General features: G+C 50.2%; 1 protein-coding gene across 2 annotated transcripts in view; it reads right to left on the reverse strand.

Annotated features, from left to right (window-relative positions):
* Positions 1–12,069, reverse strand: part of Slc38a7 (solute carrier family 38 member 7) — a 45,352-nt gene extending 33,283 nt beyond the window's left edge. The window contains exons 1-11 of one of the 2 annotated variants that reach the window (XM_026395693.2): positions 12,008–12,069; positions 11,325–11,438; positions 7,715–8,103; positions 6,348–6,546; positions 6,010–6,154; positions 4,993–5,091; positions 4,333–4,390; positions 4,000–4,114; positions 2,211–2,358; positions 1,404–1,603; positions 700–754 (exon numbers count right to left, since the gene is read on the reverse strand). In XM_026395693.2, the coding sequence (XP_026251478.2) occupies positions 700–754; positions 1,404–1,603; positions 2,211–2,358; positions 4,000–4,114; positions 4,333–4,390; positions 4,993–5,091; positions 6,010–6,154; positions 6,348–6,546; positions 7,715–7,984 (1,289 nt within the window). In that variant the 5' untranslated portion in view covers positions 7,985–8,103; positions 11,325–11,438; positions 12,008–12,069. Of the gene's footprint in view, positions 1–699; positions 755–1,403; positions 1,604–2,210; positions 2,359–3,999; positions 4,115–4,332; positions 4,391–4,992; positions 5,092–6,009; positions 6,155–6,347; positions 6,547–7,714; positions 8,104–11,324; positions 11,934–12,007 lie in introns of those variants that run through there. The other variant, XM_077793162.1, reaches the window with a different exon arrangement.
* Between the last annotated feature and the right edge of the window lie 2,882 nt (positions 12,070–14,951).

Genomic DNA, 14,951 nt, shown 5'->3' on the forward strand with positions numbered 1-14,951 from the left:
GGGGAATAGCAAGTTCAAAGCCAGCCTCAGCAACCTAGGAGGGCTATAAGCAACTTAGCGAGACCCTGTCTCAAAAATTAAAGGACTGGGGATGCAGACATCTGCAAATAGATGTATCAAAACCAGAACAGGGTTATTACTTGGTCCTGAGAATAAGGGTGATTTTCATTTGCTTCTTTAGACCTGCGTGTATTTTTAAAGTTTTCTATAATTACCTTCCTTCCTTCTTTCTTCGTAGTGCTGGGGACTGAACCCAGGGCTTCACACATGCTAGACAAATGCACCACTTCTAAGTCCTCTGAGTTATTCTCTAGCCCTTTTTAAAACTTTTATTTTGAGACAGGATCTTGATAAGCTGCCCAGGCTGGCAATGAACTTGCAATCCTCTTGACTCAGCTTCCTAAGTAGCTGGGATTACAGGTGTGCACCTCCATGCCTAGCTTTAAAAGCCCATGATTTTAAAAGCATGCAAAAGACTCCTTATTGTCTTCTACTGACTCCCACCCCCTGCCTCCCATACCCCACCTCCCAGAGGATCCAAGGCTGGCCCTGCTTTAATATTTATTTTTTTTTTTAGTTATCGGCGGACACAACATCTTTGTTGGTATGTGGTGCTGAGGATCGAACCCGGGCCGCACGCATGCCAGGCATGGCGAGCTACCACTTGAGCCACATCCCCAGCCCCTGGCCCTGCTTTACCTGGCTGGTTTGACCTCCTCCATCTCAGAGAGTTTGGCTTGAATGAGGCACAGACCTGGAGGAGAAGAGGTGGCTCTGAGGTTGTAAGAAGCAGAGGATCTACCCTCATCCCAGACCCCTCTTACCAAAAGGGTGGTAGAGAAAGTCATGTTTACTCTCCCAGAAATTCTGCCTCTGCCCCCTGACTTAACACCCTGCTGGAGCCTGGCCTCTGCTTTCTAAGGACAGGCCAAGAAGCAAGCATATGCCTAAGCAGAGAGCAGCAGCTCCCTTGCTCTGTGTGCAGTGGGAAGGACTTTCAAGGAGGTTGCCTGCACAGAAACAGGTGGGGCTGTTTCCCAGGGATCTGCAAAAGACCCGTGTCTACCTCTACATCCGGGTGTCAACACCCTGCCCCTTTGACCTCTGGGTTGTATTGAGCAGAACCAGCCAGATTCTAATAGAGAAGAACACATAGAAGTACAGGCCCTGGCACCACTGACGTGGGTTTGAAAAGACTTGTTACTTATTCGTTGAGATCATTAACCTCTCTGGGAAGGTCTGTATTCTCTCTGGACTTCACATTTTCTCATCAAGACAAGGGAGAGTGCGAGAGCTGGGGGTGACCCTCCCTGGCAGGTTTAGAGCCCATGGGGCGCTGAGGCCAGAGGGTCCTTGGAGTCGGTACTACAGGGCCATCAGACAGGGATGCCAGGGGTGCGCACCTGGGAAGACGAAGATGAAGCAGGCGGCCAGGCCCCCGATGACCGAGATGACCTTGCCGATGTCAGGGATGAAGAGCGCCAGCAGCAGGGTGAGCAGGAACCACACCAGCGTCTGCAGCACTCGCCGCCGCTGCTCCCGCCCCACGTCCTCCTCCACTGCCATCCCCTGGTAGCGCAGCCACAGGCCCTCGACCACTGCCCTGTGCACAGGAGGAGGGGTTCAGGGGCACCCCTGCTCAAAACCCCCACCTCTGGCTCACAGGAGCCAAACCATAAACTGGGAAGATTGTGGGTAAGGCCCTAATCCCTGAGCCTAAGATGGGCTTACCCACACTGCCCTGGGCACCCTGGGGCTGGATGAGGGTGACTGTGAAGGACTCAGTGCTTCGTTTCATCACATGGAGACCGACACTATTATTTTCTTTAAAAGGAACACTTCGGGGGGCTGGGGCTGTAGCTCAGTGGCAGAGCATCTGTCTAGCAAGTGTGAGGCACTGGGTCTGATCCTCAGTACTGCATAAAAATAAATAAATAAAATAAAGGCACGCTGTCCATCTACAACTACAAAAAATAACTTTAAAAAAAATAATTAAAAGCTCAAGAAAGATGAGGGTTAGTGGTTCCTGGAGGACTCGGAATGTTCTGGTGACCCTGGGACAACGCCTACTCCTGAGCCCCAGCTTGGAATGGGGACTATCCTAGATAGGGATTCTTTTCTAGGGGCTGCAGTTTCTCCTTCCTCAGAACAGGTTCCATACAAGTCCATGGGCTTCCAGGGGGTCTGGGTGGCGTGGGGAGGGGGCTCACCGCCCACAGAAGTGCAGGATGGGGTAGGAGGTGAGCACGCTCAGGATGATGAAGGCTCGGGCAACAGCCACAGCCATGTCCTCGGAGGGGTAGGACAGGAGCACATCGGGGTCCACAGCAGCTCCAAAGGTCAGGAAGCCACAGATGCCTATAATGCAGGGACGGGGGCTAGGTTGGGGCCACCCTGCAAGGGTAGCAGGGTGGACTGTCCTCTCCTGATAAATGTAGCTGGAGCAACTCTGGAGGCTTAGCCTGGGTCCTGGGGGCGTTGAGCTGGGAACAGAGGTCTCCTCCTGCCTTCGCAGATCCTCTGCTGGAAGCCCGCCAGCCCCCCACATGCCCCTTCTCTGAACTTGCCCAGTACATTCCTGTCCCAGACTTCTGCACTAACTGTTCAGTCTTCACGCTGCCATCTCATCACTCAGGACTCAGTTCAGATGTCCCCTGCTGAAGGAATGCTGCCCTGCACACCCACAATCATACTCACCCCAGGCACTTGGCTGTCACCCAGTTCTATTTCTTCACATCACGCAACTCTTTGAATTGTCTTTTTTTGGGGGTGTGTGTGGGGGGCCATTGGTGATTAAACTCAGGCGTGCTTTACCACTCAGCCACATCCCCAGCCCTTTTTAATATTTTTATTTAGAGACAGGGGCTCGTTAAATTGCTTAGGGTCTCACTGTTACTGAGGCTGGCTTTGAACTCACGATCTTCCTGCCTCAGCCTCCCGAGCTACTGGGATTACAGGTGTGTGACACTGTGCCTGGCTCCCTTATTATTTATTGAGAAAGGGTCTCACTAAGTTGTCCACGCTAGCCTGAAACTTGTGATCCTCTTGCCTCAGCCTCCCAAGTTGCTGGGATTACAGGCGTGCGCCCCCCATCCTGGCTCCTTTTGAATTGTCTTTTTAATTGGTGTATTTTCTGTCTCCCCAGGCAGAACATGAGTCCCAAGAGAACAAGGGACTTGGCCAATTTGCCTGTTGGCTCCTGGCTGTGACTTCAGAGGCTGGAACGGTTCTGGCCCAGCAGCTGTGTGTGCCCTTCCCTCCAAGGGAGGGTGGCAGGGTTCTTCCTCTAGGGCTCTCAGTCCTCATCCTCATACAAACCACCCACCCAGCAGCCAGAGCCTCTTGCCTCTCAGCAGTGCCCCCGCATGAAATGCTTCCTCTCTGCCTCCCCAGAGCACCTGCCCCCTCCCCATTTCCTGCCACCTGCCCCACTCCTCGGATCCCAGCTACACACAGCCCCATTCTATCCCTGCCTCAGAGACCTGGCATCCTGCAGCACCTCGGTCTGGAAGCTCCTCTTTGACTTTTCATGTTCTGACTTCCTTGTCACTTGCATCTCCCCACATGCCACCTCCTAGAGAGGAGCCTTCTGTGAAAGCTACACCCACATGGTCCCATTCACTCCTTCTTGGTTTCACTGTCACGATGGCACTTGCTACTTCTGATTCCTTATTCACTCGCTCATAACTGTCTCTCCAATGACACTGTCCACCTGGCAGGGGCAGGACCAGGTCTTCCTTTCTCCATGCGTCCCCATGCTGAGAACAGTTCCTGGCACTTACTGGGCTCTGACTTGGAACTGATGAATGGATGCATGGACCTGCCCCTCTCATCTTGGCAGTGCGTGGCCCCCTGGCAGCCCAAGTGCAAGCCAACGTCTACAGGGGGCTTGCTGTGCTGGAAATGCAGGCTGTCCTCAGGAAAGCTGGGCCAGAGGACGTGGGGACGCGAGGGGGAGTGGGAGCACTCAAAGCCTGGCCCTTGGAGGGGTGCACTCACCTGTGCCCATGTAGACAGCCAGGGCTATGACCATGGCGGCTGTCACAACCCCACCCCAAGTCTTCACCTCGGGCTGCCGCATGCTGTTGAAGACGGGCACACTGCTCACGTGGCACTGTCCGGGTGAAGGGCATGGTCACAGTGGGGAAATGACCACATCCCCAGTTTCCAGAGGAATGTACCTTGGGGACAAAGGCCCCAGGGACAAAGGACAAGTCCTGGGGCTCCCACTTTATCCTTCCTCCCAGGATTCCCCCCATTCTGTTTGTAACATGGGTTACAGCCCCGGTAGTGAATGAATTAAGGGGACAGTAGGGACCTCGTAGCTGGCACCTGAAATCCAAAGCAGATGGTGGGCATGGCATTGAACACGGCCATCCAGGAAGCCGGCCTGTGGACAAACACAGCGTGCAGCTGCTCGTGAACCTCTCAGAGCCGTTGACCATGCCCAAGCACAACCCTCCTTCGCTCACCCTACCCTCTGACCAACAGCATCCTCCATACGTAAGAACAGACATCTCCTTTCCCAGCCCAACAGACTGAGGCTCTGAAAGGCCTTCCTGGACCAAAAGCCAGAATTCCTGGCTTCTGGATTGGGGCTTTGTTTTTCTGGTTTGTTCTATTTATTTATTTTTTCCCCCTTTAAAAGGGGGAATTTGAGGGAAAAAAATGACAAATCAGCTTCATCCTCATATAGATGATAAACACAGATGGAAAAATGTGCCTTTCCACCTGTCAGTTTCCACAAGCTGGGGCCTGGTCTAGTGCCAGCTCATCTGTTGGATGTTCATGGCAGAGTCTCCTCCTGCCTCTAGCTCTCCTTCTTCCCTCCAGCAAAAAGAGACCAGGTCCTCTCGCTCCTTCCTAGTGACAGATGAAGTATCCCTGATGAGCTAAGGAGCACCCGTGTGGCTTCTGAATGCCTGACCCAGCACCTCCTGGGTCCCAGGCGGCAGCTTCTATTCTTGTGTTTCCCCAGGGGCCCTTACCCACCTGGTCAGGATGTCTCCTGGGGTCATCTCTTTATCTGGCCAGATGTATTTGATGATAATGATGGCAGTGACGTACCAGGTGCCCACGACGCTCAGGAAGCTGCCGGGAAGGAGAGATTGATTTCTTCTTCCCCAGAGCCTCAGCTGCCCTTAGTCTGATTCCATTCCTGGGTGGCTGGGGATGGTCCACCCCCAGTTCTAGGGACCACAAGCATCTCTTGAACACTAGGGGACTATGCCAAGAAAAGACTCAGGAAATGCCTGAGAAATGAGTCCCAGGGAGACCTGCCACAGCTAGGAGGGACCTGGACGGCCAACAGTGACCTGATCAGCATTTCTGGCCACTGGGACATGCACTCATTCGGCCCCAAGGCTCAGAGATCAAGTGGAGAACAGAGCTCCAAGTGCTCCTGCAACTCCAATCTGAGCAGGCCAGACTTGGCCAGGGCTACCAGCAGGCCATGCTCTGGGCCTGGCCTTGAGAATTAGGAGATACCAAAGGTAAAGGGTGAGAGTTCAGTTACTGGAAGGTTGACACTGAAGGGGGTCATGGGGAGAGCCGAGTGTGCCCCTTCCCTTTACACCTGGAAAAGGCCTCGACCCCACAGCTCGTCAGGTACCGCGCAGGGCAGCCAGTCTCCTCCCTTCACGCTGAGCCACATGGAAGATGCTGCCAGGCCCACAACCACAAATGACTCAAATACTACCCCCCAAGAGAGAGCCAAGGCCAGGTCCACAGGCTGCCCTCACACTCCCGGCTGTCACCAGTCTTTAATGAGGACATTTAGAACTGCATCTCCCATCCAAGCAAAGGGCCACTCTCTCCTTTGGTGGTGGACAGAAAAAGAAGGTCCTGGGCCTGAAACCCTGCAAAGCTTGGTCTACTCTGCCTGGCCCACGTCTGCTCCCTGAGAAGGTGAGTTGTCATGGAGGGAAGGAGCTGCCCAGTAGACAGAGGGTCTCCAACTGCCCACGAGCAGAGCTTCTGTCCTGCCCAGGCTGGGGCGGGGCTCCAAACCTGGCATATTTCTGGAAGCCAATCTCCCTGGGGATGGAGAGGGGCAGGATGAAGAGGAAGGCAGTGAGGCTGATGGTGAACTTTCGGTCTGTGTACCAGGGGCCACCGCTGGCCTCCTCGGGGTCCTTTGCCATCACAGCTATAACTGCACAGGGAGGAAAGAGGAAATGTCATGCCAGGCCACCACCCTGCTCCGCTGGGCCCCAGGACCTCCCTCTGATGAATCCAGCAGCCTGGCAGGAGGATTCCTAGATGAATGTTCAACACCTTTCCCTCCACCCCAGCACCCCTAGGATTGAGGGGGACAGACAAGGTAGTTGCTTCAGGGAGAACCTCACTCTTGTCCTGCTGGTCCCCGATGATGATGAGGAAGGCGATGCAGGTGCCAAAGGTGTAGATGGCGATGGCCACCTCGCATAGCACGCCCGTCAGCTTGCCGCACACGGCCCACACCACCTCCTGGTAGGTCCTCTCATTGCTGGCCTGGGAGCAGTAGGCCAGGATGACGAGGCCACTGATGATGAAAACCAGCATACCCTAAGGCAGGGGTAGAGCGAGACGGTGTGGGAAGAGCTGGCAGCCAAAGGCATCCTGAGCACTTAAGGGGCCAATGCCCAAAGTGGCTTCGGCAAATGGGTCTCGGGTTGCATGGCAATTTTAATAGATTGCTAGAGGTTGCCAAGGGGAGATTTTTTTTTTAAACAAAGTTTTGTGACAACTTTCAAACATACAAAAGTAGACAGACCAGACAGAATAAAATAACAGTAAAGTCCCCTATGTGCCCATTACATAGCTTCAAAAATAACCAATTCACAATCTTGTTACATTTTATTTCCCTTCCTACTCAGGATTACTTTGAAGCCAATACAAGCTATGTGTCATTTTGTCAGTAAATATTTCAGTTGTACTGAAAGATAAGAGTCCTATTTTATTTTATTTTTGTGGTGCTGGGATTGAAGCTAGAGCCCTGTGCATGCTAGGTAAGCACCCTACCACGGAGCTACAGCCTCAAGTAACCCAGTTATTTGTTTTTTCTTTTCTTCTTTTGGTCCTGGGGATTGAGCCCAGTGGTGCTTAACTACTGAGCCACATCCCCAGCCCTTTTTATTCTTTATTTTGAGACAAGGTCTCATTAAGTTGCTGAGGCTGGTGTCAAATTTGTGATCCTCCTGTCTCAGCCTCGTGAGTTGCTGGGATTACAGGCATGGACCACCACACCCAGCTAGCACATTTTATTTTGAGACAGGGTCTTGCCAAGTTGCCCAGGCTGACCTCAAGGTTTCGAACCCCCTGAGCCCAGCTAATGGCATCATTACTTATTTATTTATTATTATTTTTTAGTTGTAGATGAACACAATACCTTTTATTTATTTATTTTTTTAATGTGGTGCTGAGGACTGAACCCAGTACTTCACACATGCTATGTAAATGCTCTACCACCGAGCTATGACCCCAGCCCCCACCCCCTTTCTTTTAACATAACCAGAAAATCACAGAAATGCCTAAAAAATTAAGTATGGTGATGTCCAAATCTGATTGTCAGGAAGGTTTCTGCTATTTCATTTGGGCTGGGTGAAGAGTACTAGAATAGACGGGTAGTATCTTTCATGTGTAAGGGAAGGAAGAAGGGCAGATTGTCTCCTGTTGACTGTCTTTGATCCAAAGGGCCCACCTGTGCTGTGCCTCTGCCCAGCATCACACTCACCATCTGCAACGTGACCCCAGCTGCCACGCCCCCGGCGGTGCTGAAGGCTGCCGGGAAGTTAAGCAGCCCTGCGTCCAGGCAGGCGTTGACAACGATGAAGATGGCTCCAAGCGTGGAAGTGGTTCCTCTGTCCAGACCTTCCGGGGAAGCCTCGCCTTCACTCTTGGGGGCCGTGTCCACACAGGGACTCTGCAGCAGACGGGCCCGCTCCCCAGCATCTGTGCTTGAGCCCCACTCGCTGTAGTCACTGTTAATGCTGACCTGGGCCATGGCCCAGGGCCTTCTTTCTTCCTGCAAGGGCTCTGGAAAGTTCTGCCTCACAGCCACATCCTGTGGTAGCTGAAGGAATGTCTGTTCAGAGCTATTAACTTATAAGGACTCTTGTCAACCTAGATGGGACAAAGACAGGTACTGCTGTTATCCTGAGATGGGGAGGCTGAGAGGTGAAATAACATGGCAGGGATTCAAACTGAGGAGCACTTCCGCTCAGAACATCACAATGGGTGCCACAGTGTGGGATGGCAGACACAGAAATGTCAGATGCAAGCCAGGTGTGGAGGCACATGCTTGTAATCCCAGCAACTTGTGAGGCTGAGACAGGGGAATTGCAAGTTCAAGGCCAGCCTCAGCAATGCAGCAAGACCCTAAGCAACTCGAGGAGATCTTGTCTCAAAATAAAAATAAAAAAGGATGGGGATATAGCTTGGTGCTTTATAAATCCTTTGGTTAAATCCTTAGCATAAAAAGAAAGCAATGTCAGGTACAAATCTTGCTTGTTTCAGCCTTACAGAGCAGTAGAATAAATAAGACCTAAACATAAAAGACAGGAGTACTAACACGTCAGCACTGGAGAGGGGCCCCCATGGGGGAGGTGTGTCATGGATGTTATCTTATCTCATTCAATCCCGTGACAACCTCATGGTCAAAAAGTTTGGAGAGATCAAATCACTGACCCAGGATCATATACTAGGAATCTGTGGTGCAGGATCTGAATCCAGACCTGTCTGTCTTCCCAGCCTGTTTCTAGACTGCAGCGTCCTTAAACGAGGTATTCTTACCAAGGACTATGGGTGTTTCAATGCACTATAGCCCAGCCTCGATGCGGCCCACAGCCTAAATTCTGTGTGGCTTTCAAGGCCCTTCAAAATTCAGGCCATTTTCAATTTCTGCCACAAGACAAGATCCCCACATCTGTCACATTTGGGTCCCCAGGAAAATAATTACTAATCCTATGCTTGGAATGCTCCTAGTCCCTCTTGGCCAGCCACCCTGGCCCATGTCTTCCCCTTTTCTTCAGCTCACTGAGCCTTCCTTGGAGCCACCCAAGGGCCCAGCACCACTCAGACATTCTCTTGTGCTGGCGTTTCACAGCTGTGGGTCCTCTTCTCAGCTACACTGCAAAACTGGGGGGGCTCAATGTGTGGTCTTCATTGCACTGTTGATCATTACTGCTGTGGCTAGGGGATGCATCATCTCATTCAATTGTCAATGTGGCCCTAAAAAGTAGACTAGACACGACTGTCACTATTTTACCAAGAGGAAACCAAATCCCAGAGGTATGAAGCACTCTACCCTGGGTCACATAGCAGTCAGTGGAGGAGCCGGGATTCAAAACTAGGTCTGTTTGGCCCTAGAACTTCTGTCCATTTGCATTTGCCTCACCTCTGAGTCTTTCCATCTATGGAGTCTATTAATAATAGTAAGGGCTTAGTCCTCAATGAACCAGGCTGAGGGTACATCTCAGTGGTAGAGTGCATGTTTAGGGCATTCTGGGGTTCAATCTCCATTAATAATCTCTGCCCCTCAAATCATTGCTTCTGTTATGTTTGGAAATATCCCTTCCCATTTTGTCATCCCATACCATGCCTATGATTCTCAATCCTAAGCAAGCAGAGAGAATACTCATCAAACACTAGCCTGGTGCCATTGGTCAGGTAGCAATGAGGTGCATAGGCACTGGGACAACTACTGGGAGGAAGAGCAAGATCAAGGCCAGAGGCTGGGCTGGGGAATGGAGCTCAGTGAGAGACTGTGTACTTAGCATGCATGAGGTGCCCTGGGTTCAATCCCTAACAACTAGGCCTGTCCAAAAAAAAAAAAAAAAGGCAAGAAAGGGTAGGGCTGAGTGCTTAGTGGGGAGTCAGGAGCATTCTGTCCCAAAGACTGTTTCTGGCTTATTACCTCCCAGACTGCAAAATCTGCTAAAAGCTCCTTCTCCTATCCTTGCTGAATCCTGATCCCAGGGTATTAACACAAAACTATATTTTATTCTCTACTATCTTGTTTTTACCCCCTCCCACCACCCAATCCTGGCCCTGTGCTAAGGAATGAACTTGGGAGCACTTTACCATTGAGCTACATTTCCAGACCTTTTATTTATTTATTTTAAATATGTATTTTTTAGTTGTAGTTGGACACAATACCTTTACTTTATTTATTTATTTTAATGTGGTGCTGAGGATTGAACCCGGGGCCTCGCACGTGCTAGGCAAGTACTCTGCCACTGAGCCACAACCCCAGCCCATTTTTTATTTTGAGACAGAGTCACACTAAGTTGCCTAGGCTGGCCTCAAACTTGCTGAGGCTGACCTTGAACTTGTGATCCTCATGCCTCATCTTCCCAAATCTTTGGGATTACAGGTGTGTGACACTGCACCCCACTTACTCATAAAGAAGTGAATTGAGTCGGGCATGGTGGTACACACCTATAATCCCAGCAGCTGGGGAGGCTGAGACAGGAGGATCGCTAATGCAAAACCAGACTCAGAAACCGACAGACGCTTAGCGTCTCAGTGAGACCCTGTCTCTAAATAAAATACAAAATAGGGCTGGGGGTGTGGCTCATTGGTTGAATGCCCCTGAGTTCAATCCCTGGTACCTCCCCTCCCCCAAAAAAAGAAGTGAACTGATCAGATTCATAATGACAACCTGAACACTGTCCATTGTAGGGCCATCCCTTCTGATACTATCAGTCCACTGGTGGTCTAGAATGGTTAATAAGGCCCCTTGAAATGCTTCCCAATATCTCTTTCTCATGATGAACAAACAGACTGGGAATAGTGACCTCATGAGAAGGAAAGTTCAGCTGCTCTCAGATGTCTATCATCAAGAATGTAACCAAGGGACACAGTCCCAGAGGGAACATCCCTCTGCTGGCAGCAGATTCAGAAAGGCAGTCTATGCCACTGGACTTCTTCCTCTTATGCAACCTGCCCTCCAGCCACCAACTCAGCAAAAAAAAAAAAAAAAAAAAAAAGCAGTGACTAGCGAGAGCAGGTTCTTGGAGGCTCCCAGGCTTCCAGCATAGTTCCAGGGAGATCCAAGACCATCTCCTGGTCCCTGTACACACCACAGAGGTCTACTGAGTGATTGGTCTAAGGTCACACAGCTCGGTGCAGCTTCCCGACTCTCCAGACAGTAGGTTTTCCTTTGGCACCCCTGCACCGGCCCTGAACCATCTGCCCAGCCTCTCCTACCACAGGACCTCAGCCTGAGGTCCTCAGGGAGATCAGTTCAAAGGCTGAGAGTTTCCACCCTCTGCAGACTCTGAGTTGGTCAAAGATCTCTCCTTCCCTCCCTCCAATTACTCAGTTCCATTGTTCCAGCTCACCTGCTTGACTCTGGTGAAAGGGGTATGCTTTTTCTCCCCAAAGGGCTGGTATCAGATTCTTTTTACTTCCCTCTGTGGTCTCAAGTTCTTCTTTCTCAAGATGTTACTCAAAATCTGCAGTCAAGAGAGAGAAGAGTGTGGGCTGTTTCTGGGCCGGCTTCAGCTGCAGGGGGTGGGGGCACTGACAGGCTCTGACACTAACTCATGGAACAGAGGGCCAGATCAGAGGAAAAAGGGCCGGCGGGGAGGGAAAGCGACTAAACTAAGGTCACGGTGGGTAGCTGGCAGGGTCAAGGTGGAAGCCTAAAGTCTACATGCAGTAGGCCCCTCAGCTCCCATTCCCAGTGGGTTCTCAGTCCAGCCTGCGGTTGGAGCCCTGAAATACGAGGGTTGGGCTGCACTGGGAGCTAAGTCAGGGGCGGGGGCCGATTCCCAGGCCTGAGGCGAGACCGGCCGGACACTTGGGGGTAACTGGGGAGGCGATCGGAGGACTCGATCCCGGCCTAGGACTAGGTGGAGTCCCGCCGGGCTAAGGCGCGCAGGGGTGGCGCAACAAAAGGCTGGGCGCGGCGAGGACCTGCTCCGACCCTGCAGGAAATCAGAGCTCGGCCGCGGCGGGGACACTTGGGCACCCGGGAACCTGACACCCCCACCCCCCGCCGCCTCTACCTCTCAGCACCTACCTACGGTGCTTGGTCCCGAGCCGGCGGGGCAGCCACGTGAGTGCGGGTCACGTGACCGCCCGGCTTGGGCGGGGCGCAGGACACCCTGGGAGTTGTAGTTTTTGGCAGCTGTCAATCTTGGCCAACCCCGGAGCCCTGAGCCCTGAACCTGACCGCAGTAGTCCAGCCGGTGTTTATCCCGTTATTTTTAGGTTTGGCCCTGGGCGGAGCGGAACACCGCTCTCCCTCCCAGGAAGAGCATTAGGAGGTTTGGCATCTTTGTCCAGAGTCCCAGGGGGCTAAAACTGCTTGACTCACTATTTTTACTGGTCTCTGTCCCTATGTTCCTGCTTCGGGCCAGTGACCCAGGAGTCTCTTTTACCCAGGAGTGTGGGGGCCAGTTTTCACCTCCTTGGGCTGTGGTCTTCTGTACAACAGAGGGGTGGCCTGAGTGTTCATGACCATGACCCCAGAGCCTAGATTCTAGACTAGTTTTTGAGGCAATGTAGGCTCTCAATAAATATCTGTTGAATGGAAGAATGAGTGTCCAGAGCCCTGGCTTCTGTCTTTGGCAGTGTGCCACAGTATCTCTGGCTTGCTTGCTTGCTTTTTTCTTTTTTTTCCTCTCTCTCTTCCCCCTCTTCCTTCCTTCCTTCCTTCCTTCCTTCCTTCCTTCCTTCCTTCCTTCCTTCCTTCCTTCCTTCCTTTCCTGTACAGGGGATTGAATCCAGTGGTGCTCTATAAAGGAGCTAAGTCCCCAGCCCTTTTTTATTTTCTATTTTGAGACAGGGTATTACTGTTGCTTAGGGCTTCGCTAAATTGCCCAGGCTGGCTTTGAACTTGTAATCCTCCTGCCTCAGCTTTCCCAGTCACTGGGATTACAGGTGTGCACCACCACGCCCGGCATCTCTGGCATTAGAATTCCCTCGTTTGTGCTTTGGGGACTGTCTGTCCACTACACTTACCTTTCTAGGCATCAGAGATCCTCAGTGATGAGGAGACACTGGAAATGCCTCAGACACCCAAGTCTTATTTTTTAAATTGAAAATGCTTTTGAGCTGGGGCGCAATGCCACATGTCTGTAATCCCAGCACAAGGAAGAGAGGCTGAAGCAGGAGGATCATGAGTTCAAAGCCAGCCTCAGCAACTGTGAGATCCTGTCTGTAAATAAAATACAAAATAGGGTTGGGATGTGGCTCAGTGGTTGAGCACCCTGAGTTCAATCCCCTGTCTTCATCTGCCACTGCCCCCACCCTGCCCCATACGCCTTTAAAAAGAAAATGCTATTGAGATCACTGTAGACTTACATGCAGTTGTAAGAAATAACACAAAGATTGCCTGGCATGGTGGCTTACGCCTGTAATCCCAGTGACTGTAGAGGCTGAGGCAGAAGGATAACAAATTCAAGGCCAGCACCAGCAACTTTACCAGACCCTGTCTTAAAATAAAAAGTTAAATGGGCTGGGGCTATGATAACGTGCCCTTGAGTTTAATCCCCAATTCCCCCGACAAAAAAAGAAATAGTACAAAGTGATCCAGAATATTGACTCAGTTTCTCTCAATAGAAATATTTTGCAAAATTTCACAGCCAGGATATTGACATTGACATAATCCATGGATCCATTAGATCGTCTCAGTTTTACTCACTCTTGTTTCTTTTTTAATATTTTTCTTTAGTTGTAGATTGACAGAATGGCTTTATTTCATTTGTTCATTTTTACATTGTGCTAAGAATTGAACCCAGGGCCTCACATGTGCTTGGCAAACACTCTGCCTCTGAGCCATATAGCCCCAACCCATAAAAATTTTAAATTTGGAGACAGGGTCTCACTAAGTTGCTTAGGGCCTTGCTAAATTCTGAGGCTGGCTTTGAGCTTGAGATCATCTGATTTGGCCTCCCGAGACAAGTCACTGGGATTAGAGGTGTGTGCCCCCATGCCTGGCTTGGGCTGGTTTTGAATTTGTGATCCTCCTGCCTCAGACTCCCAAGTAACTGCAATTACAAATGTGCACTACTTTGCTTGATTATGTGTGAAGTTTTAGTAAATATTTCTACTATTTACTTCCATTGGTGATACGACAGTTCTGATTTAACATCTTCTCCAACACTTGGTATTGTCAGTCTTAATTTCAGGCACAGGTGGATGCACAGTAGTATCTCCCAGTGGTTTTCATTTGTTTCCCTGATAAATGATTTTGAACACCTTTTCTGTAAACTTCGGATATATATATGCTTTTGGCTATCTTTTGTGAAGTGCCTGTTCATTTTAGAAATTGAATTTTCATTGAATTGTGGGAGTTCCTTATATACCTGGATTCTAGTGCATATTTCATGTATTAGTATTTTCTCAATTACAGAACTGCCCTTTTACTTCTTTGGTTTCCTCCATTGAACAAGAATCTTTAATCTTGATGAAGTCCAATATAGTTAGTGCTTTTTGTATTCTGTTTAAGAAATATTTGCCTCAAGTTTTGAAAATCTTCTTTTGCCCCCCTAAGCTTTATATTTTTGATTTGTTCTAATTATACATGTATACATGACAGTAGAATGCATTTTGACATGTTGTACACAGATGAAGCATAACTTCTCATTCCACTGGCTGTACATGGTGCAGAATCATTCAATAATATAATCATATATGCAGATAGGATAATAAGGTCCATCTCATTTACCGTCCTTCTCATCCCCAATGCCCCGTCCCTCCCCTCACTCCACTCTGCACAATCCAAAGTTCCTTCATTCTTCTTCATTCTACCCTATCCCCCACCCCCATGGATCAGGATCCACTTATTAGAAAAAACATTTGGCCTTTGGTTTTTTGGGATTGGCTTATTTCATGTAGCATGATATTCTCTAGTTCCATCCATTTACCTGCAACTCCCGAGGTTTATTGTTTGACCACATTTAATCTGTAATTCGTCTTGAATTCATCATTATATGTGTTGTCAAGTGTGTGTGTGTCCA

The sequence above is a fragment of the Urocitellus parryii genome, chromosome 15 (assembly GCF_045843805.1).
Source record: "Urocitellus parryii isolate mUroPar1 chromosome 15, mUroPar1.hap1, whole genome shotgun sequence".
NCBI lineage: Eukaryota > Metazoa > Chordata > Mammalia > Rodentia > Sciuridae > Urocitellus > Urocitellus parryii.